Source organism: Morone saxatilis, unplaced genomic scaffold (assembly GCF_004916995.1).
Source record: "Morone saxatilis isolate NCDOM2014 unplaced genomic scaffold, NCSU_SB_2.0 Contig15, whole genome shotgun sequence".
NCBI lineage: Eukaryota > Metazoa > Chordata > Actinopteri > Moronidae > Morone > Morone saxatilis.
Window position 1 is genome coordinate 11,081,787 of NW_023339707.1, and position 18,855 is coordinate 11,100,641.

At 40.0% G+C, this 18,855-nt stretch overlaps 1 protein-coding gene across 1 annotated transcript; it reads right to left on the bottom strand.

Moving 5' to 3' along the window:
* Positions 1–320: 320 nt before the first annotated feature.
* pik3cd (phosphatidylinositol-4,5-bisphosphate 3-kinase, catalytic subunit delta) lies at positions 321–18,562 on the bottom strand (the record flags this gene model as incomplete). Its single annotated transcript, XM_035657333.1, is given in 22 exon segments — positions 321–3,485; positions 3,603–3,735; positions 3,825–3,970; positions 4,262–4,385; positions 6,037–6,204; positions 6,305–6,383; positions 6,608–6,717; positions 7,165–7,331; positions 7,418–7,517; positions 7,600–7,743; positions 7,842–7,963; positions 8,902–9,069; positions 9,164–9,214; positions 9,299–9,429; positions 9,819–9,915; positions 12,366–12,587; positions 13,645–13,734; positions 14,263–14,418; positions 15,521–15,697; positions 15,950–16,179; positions 17,347–17,575; positions 18,388–18,562. Coding segments are annotated over 22 exon segments (3,123 nt in total). The 3' UTR covers positions 321–3,347.
* Positions 18,563–18,855: the final 293 nt, after the last annotated feature.

Genomic DNA, 18,855 nt, shown 5'->3' on the forward strand with positions numbered 1-18,855 from the left:
GATATGAATTCCAGTTTCTGTATTTAAGTGCACTTGTGTGTAAATGTGTTTCTGGTTTCATACATTATAGCACACAATATGCACATTCTTAATTTCTAAGCAATCTGACTACTCTGCAAGGAAACTAATGCCCACACACGTACATGTTCCAATGTCAAACTAGGTACACCTTTTTTATGTTATAAGATTGTACACCCTAAGATAATGCAATTTCTTATACTAGGGGTTCTCACCCTGGGGTCGGGGGACCCGCAGGGGTCCTTGAGAGTGTTCCAGGGGGTCCCCAGAAAAACTGAGAATATCATAAAAAAATAAAAGGGCCCCAGATAAGACGGTTGGGAATTGATAAAATGAATCATTTATTTACCTTTCTTTTGGTGATGTCACATAAGGCTGATATGCCTGACAGAGAACTGGATTATCAGATATTTTACACTTTGGTTAAGGGTTGGGGGGGAAGACATGTTTTTGTGAAGTGTGAACTCCCACACACTTTAACAGGCCATTGCTCTAAAATACAATTGAAAAGAGGGCTGACTGGTGGCTTTTGCCTTCATCTATGATCAACCTTTTTTAAGTTTCAAAACATAGAAAGAAAATAAAGCTAACATATGACTTAGAGCCTAGAAAGTTTCAGTGCACTCTGCTATTGCAAACTGTTTATTGAGTGCATGTTTCCCTCCCAACAGCAAGTGAAACAAATGTGAAAACAGGATGCGGACAAAGGACAGATCAGGAGGACTTATCCGTTTTAGCTGCACACATGAAAATGAGGCCTGAATATTAACAGATTTGTACCATTGGACAGAATTCATGAATTACAATAAATTCAAAAGGCAACAGCAGTATATTTTACAATTAGCTAAAGTAGCCCATCTACTTAAAATGACTCACTCCTCCTCAAAAGCAGCTTAAAGCAGCAGTGTTTAGCTGAGCCCATACTGAGGGACACTGACGGCCCATATTTAAAGTCTATTCCACAGTGAATATTTCAGTAGCTTTTAAATCTTCTTGCTGTGTAATCTACAGCTACACTTGCCCTTCTGTAAAAGTCATCATTGTAAAGAGACTCATACAAACGTTACAGATCATTTTAACTGCTATGCAAAATAAAAATGTTATGAAAAGCGTCTTCCTTACAGGACTGTCAGCTAGATATATAGCATGTAAAGTAGTCTGAATGGACCATAAAATTCAATCATAAAGCACACAGGCTTTGAAAGACAAACACAATTTTGCACAGCATTAGATATGTCCAAGTATAGAGGTGTTTGTCACTACAAGCATGAAATCTCTTGCACGGCACCTGGCACATCAGTTCAAAAATGGAATGTAAATTACACAGTACATAACTTAAATATCAGACAATTACAGGCACGCACACATACACACACACACACACACAGACTGCATCATCAGAGATAGTACACATAGTCCAGATTTACACTTTCATAAGGGCCATGTGTACAGTACCACCATTTTAGAAACAAAACCACACCTCTATGGCTTAAATGAGTCCACAGATTCCTATTTGGGTTGTAATGCCCCATGTATTCAATATTTTGTCTGATCCTTGGACCAAACATCTATATGATAGCTTTGCCTAGCGCCTGAAATCATTTCTTTTTCATTAGCTAATGGTAGTTGTCATTAAAGGAATAGTTTGACATTTGGGGTACTACACCTATTCACTTTCTTGCTGAGAGTTAGATGAGAAAAGCAATATCACTCTTATATGAACCTGGGGCCATGACACAGCTGATCTTAGTATAAAGACTATACTCGCTACATAATACTTCCAACGTGTCCTTTTTGCACTTTAGTAAACAAACAAAATGTAATGTGTTAATTGGTGAGCTGTAGATTTAGCTTTAGGTGCCTGTGGTCAGATTTAGTTATATTTCAACCATAGACTATATAATTAAAAATTGACTTGGTTTCTATGACATCACGCATAGGTTGCTGAGCTGTAGTGAAGCTCAGTGTTTTCGGCTCAGGCCGTTGCTATCTTGGCACTCCTGACTCCGCTGGCTCAGGACTAATACAAAAATAAACTGAGGCAGACCAAATGAAGCCTAGTTGCTAAAACCAGCCACCTGTGATGGCACGATCTTAATAACGTATAAGCCTTGGTATAATTTAAACAAGGGAGTTACATAAAAACACTTACGGTTGTCATGAACGGGGCATTTTTGCTACAGATACCAAAACCGTTAAATATGGAGCCTTATGGAGATTGACCACTTCTGGAGCCAGCCTCAAATGGCTGTTTCAGGAATAGTGCGTTGGTTTCATTTCTCGACCATGGAGGCTGCTGCTTGGTTCCAACAGAGCCAGCCAAGCTTTAGCCAAACTAAATGCCGCTGACTCCAGCTTCACATTAGACACACAGATATGAGTGGTACTGACCTTCCCATCCAACTTTCAACAAGAAAGCAAATTTTTTTATCAAAATGTCAAACTGTTCCCTAAATGCATAGTAGCTGTTTGGTAAGAGTTTTCTGGGTAACACAGCCAGGTACACAGGGGTGTTATCAAAATAAAGGTCCCATTTATACCACTTATCTTCTCATTTTACAATAAATTGTAAATGTTACAATGCTTCCTGTCTACTGGCACTAGAAAGGCATCATACTGCACTTCAAGGCAATATTACATCAATACAGCAGTAAAACACATCCCTCATGACTTTGTACAAGTACTTCAAAGCTAACAAAATAAATAAAATACAATAAAATAAAAAAAACAAGATGATATTGCAAAAGAGGCATTTGCAATGAGAAGAAATGACACAGCCATCGAGAGTTGTAAACCATACAAAAAACTTGAGATGAAACTGCCGCCCTTGTTATTGTACTTCGCGACTAAACAGTGTCGATTAAAGTCATCATAAAGTTGGTTCGCAGTTTGCTCCCTGCTGAGTAATGCGGTCGGTGAGATGAACTTTCAGTCTCTGCTTCTGTTTCAATGATTCATGATACTTTTGCATGAGCAGGTGGTTTTCAAGTAGCAATTTTAACACGTCAAAAAAGCACAGTTTATACGTTTTGTTGATGTGTCCTCAAGACAATCCATTGTTTGAGGGCAGAACAATGAGTGTGATGGATGTCCTTCATTGCTAAAGTATCTGTGTATTGAAACTATGTTCCATGATTACATCATTGTCTTTGGATGCCTCCACTTAGTCGTTATGCACCACAGACAGGCCAGTGAGATGTAAACATTTGCTGAGTCTCTTTGAATTCCATTAATAAAGTAAAATATTTGATTGTGTTTTCTTCCGTTTTATCTCCATAAGTTTAAAACCCAACATTTTTGGTCTTCAGGTTCCCTTGGAGCAGTGTTCTTCATGGTCTATTATCTTTGGCCAAGGAGTGCATCATCCAGTTGACCTTCGTCTTCCAGCTCTCCCGCAGAGCTTCGTTGAACTTCACTTTGAAATTCTTCAGTGCCTCTTCCTCTGATTTACCCAAAGCTAAAGAGTCCTTCAGAAAACAAGAAACCAAAACATTGTCAACATTATTATCATACCTCTCCTCCTCCTCCTCCTCCTCCTCCTCCTGCTCATCATCATCAGAAGCAGTATCATCATTGTTGCATACCTTTAGATACTGGATGTCTTTGAAGGAGGTGAGCTCTGGCAGTCCTGCTGCCTTCATCATAGCAAAGAGGTTGACAAACAGCATCCCATTGCGACACAGGATCTTATAGGCTCGCTCACAGTATTCCCTGAACCTGACAACATCAATCATAGGTTATAAAATATGCAAACAGAATTCCATATCACAAAAAAAAAAGATTTATTATTATCCACAATATTTTACCTCTCAAACTTCTCACTGTTGTTCGTTCGCCCTTGCTGGATCACATGGACAAAGTCATAAGTCAAGATAAAAGGCACACGCTCCCTGTTGATCCCTAGTTTCCGCTTGAAGTTGCCCAGGAAATGCCCAAAGTCAATGTGGAACAGCTGAGGAGCAAAGGTGAAAATTACGTCTGGTTCTGAATCACTGACCACAGTCACATTTCTTGAAGACTCACTAACTGGTGAGTGACCTGAATGATTACACTGAACACTTATCGGAATTAAATAAAGTATTTGTTGGCTAATTAGAAACTCAGAAACATTGCATCATCAATCTATAAAGTCAGGTTGAGCATTGGGTTAAGTACCACCCATTTCCCACTTTATGTCTAATCGCTCTCTTGTGGTACATTTCAGTACCGTAATGATTTCCAAGGATGAATGAGATCACAGTACCTGTCCAGTTTCCCTGATCATTATATTGTCATTGTGACGATCTCCAATGCCCAAGACGTAAGTAGCTACACAGTAGCCAGCACAGGACAGCGTGAACTCTTCTATTGCTTGATCAAGTTTGTCCCTGGAGACAAAAAGTATCAGAGAAAAAAGGAAGCAAAGCATGAGTGAGTTTTGTTCTTACACTACATTTACACTTCTCTTATCTATGTCACATATCCTGCATAACTACCACTCGCACACACACACGGTAGAATTTCCTCACTGCTATAAGAAATATTCACCGAAGAGCTACTGTGACCACTTAATGATTGACCGTCACATCCCTTCACGGTCTAGACGTGCAGAGGGTTTACTGTGTCAAGCTTTTACTAATTTTCTCCGCTCCAGTTTGGGTGCTGCAGCATTTCAAGCTAATTACCTTTCTGTTCTGTCGTGCAGTCAGCTGGGCCTGTCTTGCCAACGTGATGTACAAAGGCTTATTCATTACGTTGAATGGTTCTCTCTCTTCGAGGAGCTTTTAGAATAGACAAGACCTTCAGACTGTCTGGCACCAAATAAAAATCTACTCTCATTTACTGTTTCTGAAGCTGTAGTCACCTATGCACTTTGCGTTGGTCTGTCACTGTTTTAAAATGCTGCACACAATAAATACTTTGAAGTAAACAATTCAAACCACGCGCACAGACATAAAACATAAAACTTATATTGACCCATCATAGATGGAAAAAATAATTTTCTCCATGCTGTCAAAAAAAACGTACACACTGTACCTGTGTGTGACAACTACTATACTGTTTGATAATTAAGCACTATATAAAAATGTTATGTAGTTGTAAGCAGATGTTTTTTATAAATGTTTATGAATGTACAGTATTTGTCATGAATTATAACTTCTCCTTTAAAGACATATTTTCTATTTTTTTCTACATTGTCCTTCATTATCTGTTTTATCCCTTTATACACCAGCCTCTACTCATGCGTGTCGTTATAGTTGTTGACAAATAGATCAATAAACAATTAAAATGTCCTTGCATCTGTTTACAACTACCTGACAGCATGTTAAAGACCATTTATTAAAATAGGGAGATGGTTACAGTAAAGTGTTACCAGCAATACCAAAAATGTCCAAAACAAAGCCAGCGGATATGACAAATTTCACACCCTTATTGTGTTTCAATTCCCTACTGGATAAAAAGTGCTATAGTTAGTGCACTTTTATGGTAGTTTGTTTCACACATGCCGCAATGCACTTCGACACGTCATTTGTGAAGTAGTTATCGTCTTCAGAGCTATCGTTCCACCATTTTTTGCAGCTAAGGCTAACTCCTCGTCCCTGTTGTGCATTACAATGTGGAACAATGTTTCTCAATACACACAACAATTCTGCATGCCGACCTTGTTAAACAAACTTTACTCTACATTTTATGTGGGCAAACATACAGTATGTATTTGGGGCACAGCTTATGACAGAGCTGGCTAGGGAGCACATGGGGATCACCTCCATGAAGAACTGGGGAAGGTTAGTAGGGAGAAGGCTGTTTGGGTGGCTTTGCTCACCCTGTTGCCACTGTGTGACCCTGATCATGATAAACAATTAGAAAATGGATGGATGGATAAAACTCTTTGAACAGCAGGTGGTGCGCACATCCTAGGATTAAAGAGGGTCATCACTTCTACAGAGATCGATACAGTATCTTCATAGTAGAAGATGACATTCTGAGGCTATTGAGGCCAAAAGCAACCACTGTGTCAAACTTGTTTATCATACTCACTCAGGATTCTTAGATTTCAGCCAGTTAAGTAGGGCGTCCTTGTTGAAGGCAGCGGTGGCGGCACTGTTACTGCTGTTACGCTGGATATTGGCGATGGTGTCTGAGTTCTTCACTACCTCGATGAGCCCCATCTTGTTTCCAGTGGACAAGCAGGCATATGGGATCATCCTGTGAGTGTAGGGTGAAATGAACAGTGTCATGTTGGCCTGGAGGAGTTTCTTGTGTAAAAAGCATCAACAGCTGCTGCAAACAACTGCTCCCACTGTACCTGAGATCCAGGCCTTCTTTCTTCCATAAATTCTCCATGAGCTGGATCATCTGAAGGGTCAACATGTCTTGTCGAAGATCTGTGTAAAAGAAAGTAAATTAAATGAATTTCCACTAGGTACTTTTTGTCTTCTACCCTTCCTCCTCTTGAATTTAGGGGGTGTCCCTTTCCAAACTTGCTGGGTATGTTTATTTTTGCGGTACAGCCCCCGTATTTCAACACTTCAGTGTAATTCCAACACTGTGTGGCTACTGTTTGTTAATGTGTACTGAAAGCGTGTATACAGGTTTTCTTGTATCTCACCATCTCCATTCTTGAAGATGATGCCCACCATCTCTCCTTGAACCTGGGGGTTCTTATACAGCAGCCAGAGCGGCTTCATCTTGGAGTCCATAAACCTGCACTTATCTGCACTGCAATGTCAAACACACTCATTGTAAACACATGATCAATATAACTGTGCCAGCTTCATAGACTGAGGACAAAATGCACTTAAAAGGTGAGAAAATGTCTGTTTGTACAAAATATTTTTGATATATTGAGTTTTCAGCATTAACATTTATGCATTAATTAATATTATCTCTTGTGGGACAAAACACTGCTCAAAGGGGTGAAGAGGAACAGGTTGGAGATGCAGTAAAATGAATGTCAGCATCCTCATCTGTAAGGGGTTATGTGGTGAGAAGTAAGTATATAAGACTGCAAAGAGCAAGATTTAAAAAGTCTATTGGTGCTGTAACAACTAAGGGTTCATTTGTCAATATGCTACGTAAATGTATTATTTTGTAATTCAGTAAACCCAGAAAGGGAGCAAAACTGCAATGCAATTTGTAGTGTGTCTGTATGTGTGTGGCACTAACCAGATCTCAGTGAGGATGATGCTGGGGTTGAGTGGTGACAGCAGGTCTGACAGGGCCTCGAGGTAGGACTCCTGTCTGATACACAGCTTCAGGTCATCCACTGTCATCTTCTGGGAGCCGGACTTGACAAAGTCGCTCAGGGCCTTCATTTTGCCCAGGGCCTCGTTCTGTGGGGGATAGGTTGAGATTTAGCACAAAACAAAAACACACATTTCAGACCTTGATGTCAATGTGTATAAGTGTGTGAGATTACCTGTTTGGTTAAGAGCTTGATGTGGTGAATGTTTCCCCTGCAGTAGGCCTCCAGAATCAGTCCAAAACGCAAACTCACAGATGCCACATGAATCTCTGACCTATAATAAACACCAATTCTCTAGTCAAACAAAAGGCTGCAGACGCTTACTATCTTGTTATTTCTGCTGGACTGTGTCTCACCTGAGATGCCAAAACAGAAAGTGTCCTATCTTCCAGTTGGACAGAGCCCTCTCTAGCAGGAACGTGGTGAGGTCACAGTCTAGATAGGACTCATACTTCAGGACCTGGACCAGCTGGATTAAGTACTGTAGCAGTTCATCATCACTGTGAGCAGAGAAAATGTTCCATAAATGATTACGCTGTTAAAACACACAATGTTTGATGCCACATGGATATGAGCCAAAACCGAAATATGTGTGTACCTGAGCTTCCTGAGGCATCTGATGGTGAAAGAACGGACCGCTGGGTCGGGAAAACTGTAATCTAAGAGCTCCAAGGCATGAATGGCAGGAAGGTCAGGCCACTTCCTTAGTAAACTCACCATCTGCGGAGAAAGAAATGACCATTTACTACCACAATAACAATTAAAACTCTTTATTTGATGAAAGATTAAACTTGTCATGAGTGTTTCAGTGTATTTTCAAGACCTTTACTGGTTGGTAGTGCTGAAAACATAAATCTGCAGCTACTTTGATAATAAATTGAAACCTTTTTGGTTTTAGTTTCTCCAATGTGATGAGGCGATGCTTTTCTCTGCTTTGTTGATGAAATGTCTTTGGGTTTGGGACTGTTGGTTGGACAAATAAAATGAAGATTGTCTCCTAGGACTCTTGGAAATGGGTTGAGCAAGTTTTTAATGAGATAAACACCAAGGTGACATTTCAAGCAACACTGGTCTTCATCAGACTAGCGTGATAATGTATGGTGCAATCTTATATACAGTAAACATGATACAGTCACATGATGAACCGATTTGTTCATGTCATTATTTGCAAACTTTCGGTTCAGCACCTGCCCACGTTTGGTTTAGATGTGCGTACATACTCTCATTTTTATTTTTCAACCATGTATGTCAGCTTTTTTTCAGATAATAATTGTCCTCAAAGGATGAATCCTACTGACTTTTACTCTAGCCCCAGCAAGAGGTTCACATTATTGGTTGAGAATGAAGCAAAACATGGATCATTGTCAATTTGACCAACACTTTGGTTTATGACGAATACCTGCAATTGAATGCAATTCCTAACAGCCTCTGATGTACTTTATATTTAGTGCTAATTAGCTAATGTTAGCATGCTAACACTGAGATGGTGAACATGGGAAACATTAACCCTGCTAAACATTTAGCATGCTCACATTGTCATTGTGAGCATATTAGCATACTTTTTTCCAGGCATTTTGTGTGTTCTGCAAACATTTACAGTCATTTACAGTATACAGCCCATAGTGGGGACATTATCTTCCAGAACTCCCCATTTATACCTGAACTACGTCCTCACGCTTGTTCCACTTGGTGATGAGGAGCAGCTTGGACAGACTTTCCGGATAACGGTTGCGGACTTCTGTGCGAAGCTTCCACAAGAGCTCCTTCTCGTCCTCGAAAAACTCGGTGTAGTTTTTGTTGTCCATGATTTCTTTTAGTTTCATGTACTACGGAGAGCAAAACGACCCGAAAACATACTCATAAACAATATGTGGTCAGCAAGAAAAAGCGTGTGACAACGTGACATATAGAAGGTCTTACCTCTTCTTTAGTGGGAATAACTGCATCACCATTCTTCTCCACATCACTTATCTAAAAACAGATAAGGATCTTTTGACTGACTGTGATACAAATATAGCTTTCAGTATGTACTTTTGCCTTTTGAGAATTATGTACCTTGTCAAGTGGAGGGTAATAGAGAGGATGAGGCCGGATGTTGTGGAAGCGAATGAGAAGGCCCGCAGCACTGTCCACATTGGGGTTCTTCTCGACTGTTCCCATCGGGTTCAACAGATCACCTTTGTCATCTGTGATGAAAAATGTCATATATGAACTGTGACATTTCGTAGATGCTTTTATCCACTTTGTGAGTACATTTTCATCTTCAAATCGCTCCTGTATCTCTCAAACTGCTCTTCAGAACTGCAGAGAAAGACAAAATCATTTTATGCTACAGCCAAAGTGAATAGATAGATAGCTCTAATGTTAATACCAACAGTCATTTCCGTATCCAAAAAAGGCTATCTGGTACATCAGCAAACACATGAACGAATATGTGGGGTTTCGATGCTGCCACATGGTACTTTGGGTATTTCAGCCCTCATTGTGTGCTACCAGGCGCTGTGGAGGAGGCTGTTAACATGTGAGGTGTTTTTGAAGAGTAGGCGATGTAACGAGAGACAAGGCTGAAATTTACCAGGAACAGATGGCCAAGTAGACAAGAGGAACTCCCCAGTCTTCAGCTGGTCCTTGTAGTCGAACACCATGGTGTTCACCCAGGCTATCGGACAGTCCTGAAGAGTGGGAAAGGGAGGATTAGGTTTGTTTTGCTTTGAAGACCATCTGCAAACAGTAAAATCATGCCAAAAGAAAGCCAAAGAGGGACAAAAAGTACTCTCGTTTTACATAAAGGTTTGATCAGTTACAACATTGCAACATCCAAAAGACATTTTCATCAATGAATCTAAAATATATTGAATTATTAAACATCAGCTTTATTTTATATGTTCATTTAAATTCAAATCTTATAACATGAAGAAAATATTTTAATGACATAAAACTCATGGAAACTTTGACTTTATAATTCATTGTGTTAAATAATAAAATGTGAAGCAAACGACTTTGAAGCTTCTGGTAAAAAATTTACATAGCAATGTTATTTTCATGCGGTCTCAAGTATTAAATTTGGAATGTAAAAGCAACAAAAATGCAAATGAAATCCAGTCAGAGGTCAGCAGAAAAAGAATAGAACCACAACAATGCATTTAGGCTGAATGTACAGAGCTAAAAAAGGAGACACTTCGCGTAAAGTGAAGTGGCTAAAATAGTTTAACTTCTGGCTTCTGTCTGCAGGACTTCTCTTCCGGGCAAAAGAAGAGAGAAGTGGCTCTGAAAGCAGAAGTGGCCTTGATGCCCATAAACCCACCTGGGCCATATTTTGAGCAGACCTCCCTAACACGTTGCCAACAGTCACTGCAACGCTTCAAAACAAAAGACAGAGAGACCACAGCTGCAGAAAAAAGGGGAATTTATTGTTGTTCACTGTTTTTGTCAGTGCACAGTGAGTGGGTGTATGGAGGCTTTTTACAATGTAGTCTCTCAGTGTATTACTGTTGTAGTAGTAGTGTACTACTGCAACTAATAATAATCTTTATTATTAATATTTTCTGAAATAATAACTTTGTCTATGAAATAAAAAAAATTAAAATGTTCTTCACAATTTCCCAGAGCTTGATAATAAAATTGCTTCTTCTGTCTAACAAACTGTTGGTTTGACATTTTTGCTTAAAAAACTACTCATGAATTTAAGATCAAAATAGGTTCATCAATTCTCTGTCAATCCACTAATCGATTCAGTACTAAATGTAATAATTATTCTAAATGTAACACTTCCATTTCTGTCAAATTAGAGGTATATTAATGTGTATTCCTGTCTCTCTAAGGCTTATAATACTGCTGACAGTTATTTCACAAAATAAACGAATTAAATGAAAAAAGCAGCTGTACTTGTAATAAGTGCTCACGGTTCAATTCTTTGTCCATTCTAATTTATGCAAATGAATTATACTATTTCCACACAGGCGTACATATTTTATGCTGATGACACAATCTTGTATCTACATATTGCCCAAAAAGGTGCGTCATATAAATTTAGATACATTTCGCAGCTGTGAGCTAGTAGAGTTACTGCAGGGAGGCTGCAAAATTATTGTTTGATAATATTTTCAAAGTTATTATTTTTCAAAAGGTTAAATATGACTGAAAATACAAATGAACATGAATCCAACATATTACTAGAAAAGACAAATCCCACATGCATGTTTAAATTTGCATCATGTATATATGAATCTGTCTATAATTATTATTTTTTAAGCATATCACAGCATGTGTGCATGATAACAAGGTATGTTTATAAATGGCATTATGGACCGACCTACATGTAATTGAAGGCCCAGTTTAATATGCAAAACAATTTTATACAATGTAGAAGGGGTCCCTGCTCCATCTCTCCATTTCTTGGCCTGAAAAACGTTGGAAAAAAAAAACCTGCTGCTCTAGTCCCCTACTTAATAAGAAGCTACTGCACTGGCTCTCCACCTGCTTACTGACCTTGTTATTTACAGTTTACATCTTCATACATATATATTTTACCACTATCTGTTTATATCTGTACCATCACTGTGCACCTGTCTACCACAGTTTTATATTTAATTTATATTTTATATCATATCATATTGTATTCCTATATTTAACTTCTGCAATGTATGTCTTAGATTAACTTACGTAACGATTGCTTCACTGCAATTGTTGTGCATATGATAATAATGAACTTGAAACTAAACTGTCCACAGTACAGGCCTTAAATATGAGAAGTAAATTAAAAGGTGAAAGGCTCAGTGGGTGGAAGTGCTGTAAATACGAATGGCGACTGTGAAGATGCATTTAGAATTCCTTGAAAATGTTTGCCAATTCCTTCCTTCCTTGGTGTGATGTACAGATAAAAGAGCTGAAGCGGATGAAATGTTAACCGCAGCCTTGCCACTGAACACACTTGCACAACCAGACGCAGCAGCAAACACACCCACACAGCACCCACTGACTACGCACACTACACACTAGAGAGGAAACAGATCTGTTTGTGCTTGCTAACAAATTCACACCCACCAGCCCAAACACTCGCCTGCTCAATCACAAGTTGTACACTAAGGCCCCGAAAAACACCATGAGTTAGTGACGGACTCACCGCTTTCTTATTCTTCTTTTTGGTGCCTCTGGGTTTCTTGGCTTTCTCAATGACAGCATACAGAGCAAAGCACAGGCGGCTCATGCGAGGCAGGTCAGCCACGTTAATGTCAAACTCCAGCTTTTGATCCCACAGCGGCTCGGAGGACACTGCCACCTCTGGGCTTGTCACCACCTTACAGAGCAGTTCGCTGCCATGGAACAGACCTGCCTGCACCACAAGCTGGACCGGGAAACACACATACACACTAGTGATTAGATGAAGGCATGACATGTGGTTTGGAAGAGGCTGAAGAGTTAAGCACTTGTGTGAGGGAGATTGTTTGTGGAAGGTTTACAGACTTCACTAGATGATTCAGAGTTTCCTGTGTCACTCAAGCTATGAGTCAAAGGGTCTACACATTCATAATGTAAGCAGGTTGTGAGTCTGTCAAAAAGGATACAACCACAGGAGTCAAAATTCAATATTGTACAACCATTAAGCTCCTGCCTTTTGGTAAATCAAGATAGTCTGAATCTATATTTACCAAATACATGAGAGGATATTCTCCCCCAGGCTGTCTTTTCAAACATTTGCCTGCCAACTGCAGACATGACTGATAATTATGTGACAGGACAAATTTGCCATCAGTCATGATGTGCTCTAAGGCAGCAGCCGGAAGTGCACTTACACTTAATAATCCATCTAAACAGTAACATAGTTAGTTATGAAACTGAACCACAAACACAGACACACATTAACACAGTTCCCTACGTGTTTTTTTCTTGTTTGTCAAATTGGTTGGGAAAAAAAACCCCAACATGATATTGCAAAAAAAAAAAAAAATAACGGACATGGAAAAATGGAATATCCAGTCTTACTGGATATTTCTACATGCATTTGCCAGTCATTTACAGGGAAACATCTTAATTTTAACACCGGCACATTTCAACAATTGTTAGAGCCTATGTGCAATAGTAACATAATGCATGCATCGCCTTCAAAAAAGAAGTGCATTGAAAGCGAGAGAGGGAGAGACAGCTAGTCTGTTTTTTTTCTTAGAATCTAGGCCTCAGAATGAGACGTAAAAATCAGATAGGCCCTCCCCACTTCCTGTTTTGAAGTTTAACCAACCGCCTTGATGAATTATGGGAAACGTGTGGTCTGGACCATGTGACCCCGTCATTTACATGTCAACCCCGCTGTTCGTACAACTGAAATTGAGATATTGGTAAACAAGTGAATGCCACACTTCATTGAGCAGCAAAGTGAGAGAAAACCCACACAAAACCACACCAACCTTCATTCCTTCGTCTGCGTTGACTCGGCTGCCCTGCACTAGGTTAATGTAAAAAGGCTCATTGATGGACCACAAAGAAGAGGTGTTCTGCTGTAGGAAGGAGTCAGAAGAGAGGAAGTTTAAATTTTTCACTGTCATTCTTTACAATAAGACTACATTTATACCATTTACTAAAGTCTCAAGTCATGTAACTGTTGCTACAATTTCCTGTTTGGCAACGTGTCAAACGATAGAAACACAACAATGTACACTTTCAAAAGAAAGTAAAAAAGGGAACAAACTGCGAAACTGGAAGAAACTGACAAAAACCTAACCAAGGTACTTTTTTTTATCTTGGAATTTTATGGTTGCTGCTCATGTTTTTTTTTTTTTTGCGTTTATTTGCCACAACTTTAATTTTGCCAGTGCAGTCCCAAAGCAGGTAATAATATTCTCTATGCTCAACTACAGTCAATGCGAGCAAAGGCGTCAAGCGTAAATTATCAACACTGAGTTGGACCGCATGTTTCAAGTGTGCCAAAGTCCACAGTGCCAAACAACTACGATAAGGAGAGAAAGAGAGAGAGAAAGAGTGCTGCTCTGTTAATGATAGACGACATCTGTCTGTTGAATGCTTACCTTCTTCAGGGGCAGCGGAGGAGGTCTGGACAGGGAGCGACTCTTGTATACCTGGCTGCACATTCTGCGCTGCTCCTCCTGATATTTGCTGATGGTGGAGTGGTGCACCATGGTTAGATGAGGGTTTTGGCCGTTTCTCAAACATGAGAAAATGTACTGGGAGAAAAAAAGACAGATAGACAACAGGAGGGAACAGAAGAAGAGTTTTTTTGTTTACTGGTACAGTCATCAGTCAGTTCACCCACAGATATTTCCCAGTGTTCTGATAGCACTGGTTAACGGCTGGAGGCTGTTCATTTGCTGTAGGTTAATGCAGTCGAAATCTCATTATGTGTGGATGGATGCAGTTCCTCTCTGCAGGGCTGCTAGACAGATATGAGTCACCCCTGCAGGTAGCTGGAGTTTCAAAATCAACACTGGGGTCTCCTGCCACCAAAACCTTGACTCACCCCACTCATGATCTGACAATCATTTCACCTATTATGGACCACCTCACAGGCAGGATGCAGACAAAGAACACAGAAAATGAAAATCATCAACATCCACTAAGAAAATAACAGCTCTAGAGCCTATAGAAAGTGTCCACTGTTGCTCTGCTTTTTCATGTTCAATCATTTGTAATTAGGCATTTTGACATGTATCTAAATCACGCATAGTTAATTGATTGTATAATTATTTCCCTTCCAGATTTTAATGTTGCTCATAAAGTTGCCCAGTTGCTTTGCACAGCTTTACAAATTCACATTATATTTGGAATAATTTTTGTCCGGAGGCACATGAGAGCCTCTCAGACACAGGGGAAGAAAGTTTTATGGTCGGATGAGACCAGGATTTAGCCATTTGCTCGTCATACTGATTGTATAACTATGAAGCATCATGTTGTGGGGATGTTTTCTGAATGAGAGTTTTGAGAAACGATTAATTTTCCATTAACAACCCCAAACATAAAGACCACGCTAAACAGGAATCATTTCAAAACAACAATGCTATAGTCCGCATGTCCAAATTCAGAACTTGCGGCAGGGCATTTCTCCTCCTTCAACTGCCTCATGCAACTTTCCCCTTTTATCTTACCATTCATATAGTCTCAAGACTAATTGCTGCCAAAGGTGCCTCTTTACTTCATGTTGAGAGGGTGAATAAATGTATTTATATTATAAATGTGTTTATAAGGTTAATAAAAAATTAAATATGAACAAAACCAAAAAATATGGAAAAGGGAGCTGTATTGTCATACAAAACTTCTCCAGTCACTCACTTTGAACTGGCACAAGGGGTGTTTCCCATAGATGAACTCCCACCTCCCGTTGACCTGTAAGGTGTAGTCCTCAGGCTCCTGTCGCACTGAGCGAAAGACGGTGGCCTTCTTCTTCACGGCGCTTCTCATCAGAACCACTGGGAAATCCTGAGGGTCCTGCTGCAGCATGAAGCTTTCCTGTGAGAGCCACAGACAACTTAATACAAATTTTGTGGTGTGGGAGGGGGATTTCCAAAGGTGCTCACATTTACTTAAAATCATCCTCCACAATTTGTCTACACAAGGTGGAATCACAGTTTTTCCAATCAATGCTGTTGTTGTGCTGGAGTTCCCTGCTGCTGCCCCATCATACTATAACATTTGAATTGATTTGTCTTAGTAACCTTCACAAATATGACTCATAAAAGCTACAACAGCAGATCAACTCACATCACAAGCCTCAAACTTGACGTTGATGAAAATCTTGGTGCTTTTTGACTTTATGCTCCCACTCATGGGCGGAGAGCAGCATGGCTCCAGGTCACATGGGAAGCTGTATTCCATCCACTGCTGCCACGGCAACATCTGCCGTTCCTGAGCCTTCTCTTCGCAAAACGTACGCATCTTAGTCCGAAACTCATTCACCTCGTGGTTCTTCTGAGCTTCAAACTCATGCAGGCCTGAAAAAATCATAATAAAAACATCAAAAATACAAGTCTTGTACAGTGAGAGGAACATTTCACTCAATGTGAAAGATTTAGTTGTACAAACATTAACTGGCTCTACCTGATATGTTTTTATTTATTGAAACTTAAACCAACAAAAAGGAGTTTTTAAGTGGTTATACAATGGTCTCAATTAGCCCACAATACTATCAGCAAGAAGGTTATTTAATAACTGCCACTGGGTTGGATTCAGTTAGATTTCCCTTGTAATCAAATAAATAAGGCGGTGGAAATATTTTTGTCCAAAGGGGCAGACAGAATCAACAAAACCGAAAGTTCCTTGTTCCTGCTTTAAAAAAGCATAAAAATACAGCTTTTCTGACTGTGAAACCTGACGATGAAGGCAAAGAAGACTATATGAAGAAGTCAAAAACTCTACTAATGCATTAGTAAACGATTTTCAGGTTAGCTACATTACCACATTGCTAACCAGTAACTTGCCGACCTTCCAAGATGGTGAACGTCCGTATTCAAGAACGTGAATACGGACAAAGAACAAACTGCTTTTTTGTTCAGAGTTAGGTTTTGTTTTCTAACTGCGCAGAAAAATAGTGGCTACTTGCGTCTGTCCATTAACTCTTTAACTAGCCAATAGAATGATTTCTGCCTTCAGAGCAGCTCTAACCCAGTCTAGTCCCAGACCTCTGAATCACTGTCACATCTTAGTGCTGCCATTGTCCTTGTTGTGATGGCTGTTCCCCTGGTCAAAAAAAGAACAGCCAATCAGAGCTCTGTCTGCAGGATTGAGGATGGGTCACCTTGCCTTGAGATCGATGCCGCTGTACAGGTCGTTGTAAGTCCACTTACATAAATAGCAATTCTTAAAACATCATATTTCTTCAATCGATGTGAAATGCCATTTAATTTCCCTTCATTGCTGTATTCAATATTTTAATCAATTATTCTGTTTGCACCACTGAGCACATCAAAGATGTGGACAGTGAGGACTGGAACCAGGCTACAGCTGAAACATTTACATGACAATAATCACATTCTTTCTGATGACGACAGAAGACCATCTTATACTGAGTAACTGCACAACAGTATCACCGACCACCATTAACCTCTGTGAGCCTAATGTGACTCTGGTAGCAGCTCTATCAGAGAAAGGATGCTGCTAACCTTTGCCAATTAACAGGCTGATTTGGGTGTTGGTGAGTTTCTCCACTCGGTCGCCTTCCCTCGCCACCAGCCTCAGAACACACATGAAGGGCCGCACATCACTTATACGCCTAGATTCCTCCTCCAGTTCCTCCCTCTCTGCTGTCTGGTTGATGCAGGTGAAGACGTATGCGTCGGGATCACCCAATCCACTGAACAGGGCCTCGCTTCTGGCATTTTTCCAAACCATCTGAAACAAGAGACAAAAGCAATGCATGAGGTGGAGAGCGCAGTGTTTATGGCCTGAAGTGTACAGCGTGTTCTCTGTGTATATAAAATGTACGCTTGAGGGGTTGTGTATACACCTCAGCCATCACGTCATTACTATTTCCAAAAGCAGGAGAAACTGTGAACTAAAGTGCCAGTGCTGTTAAACAATAACATATTTTGCCACCGCTCTGATTTCTCAAATGAGCTAGAATGACAACGCATTGTGCAAAAAATTAACCCTGGCAATTTCTGAACATTTTCTAGAATTTCTTGTGAATTACCTCGATTGGAAAGACATTTAATCTCTTAATCATCTTAACAGCTTCCAAGAGTATCATTACTTAACAAAGCTAAATCAAACAGCCTGAAGTGGCAGAACTGTTGGCATAGAAACTGGCACATTCACGTTTTAACAGCAGATCTGCTTCAGCGGAGAGCTGGCCGTGTATACCAAGGAGGAAATCTGTAGCTCCTTCTATTACAGTTGCATCAAAACTTCAAGATGAATCAGAAGCACAAGCGAGCATTGTTCGGACTGTGTGATGTTTTAATTAGTTTAATGTCTGAAGAAAGTATTATGTCAACCAATTTGCTTAAAAGCGTATTGAGTAAATATTGTAAATAACAACAGCGTTTCGCAACTGTGGTCATCAGAGCCGCAGCTCTGAGCTGCAGTTAATCAATTGCAATCTAAAAATACAGTGTTATCTTATAACGGATAGCATGCATGATTATACAACATAATTATATCAGTGGTAAAAAATAAACAAATGGCCATGTGAGGGGACATACTTTTTTGATGTTTTTGATGGTCTCATTTCCAGACACAGGGAATTTGAGGAAGATCCCAGTAGGCAGCAGGAAGTCCATCAAGATCTCCTGGTCCCCCTCCTTCTCCCATTCCTCCTGCATCCCATACTTCCCCGGGGGCATGGTGACGGCCTCTCATTTACCGTCAGCTCCTCTGCTGCTCACCGGAACACAAGCCGGCCGTCCACATACAGGAAACACAGCCAGGGTTAATATGTCCACTATTAACATGCGTTTACAGTACATGAACCAGTGCAGTGCGCTTCGTGCTGTAACGCTGTTCTGTTTGCTTGTTTCTAAAACCCTGAAAGATCTGTCTTCACAGGGTTGTTTATTGTAAATTGTAAGGCACATGCAGAGTGTGTATGACATGACATTCTCTCAGTCATTCACACTGTGGCTGATGAACAGGAGCTCTGAGGTTGTTTGCACCTGATCCCTTCACCACCT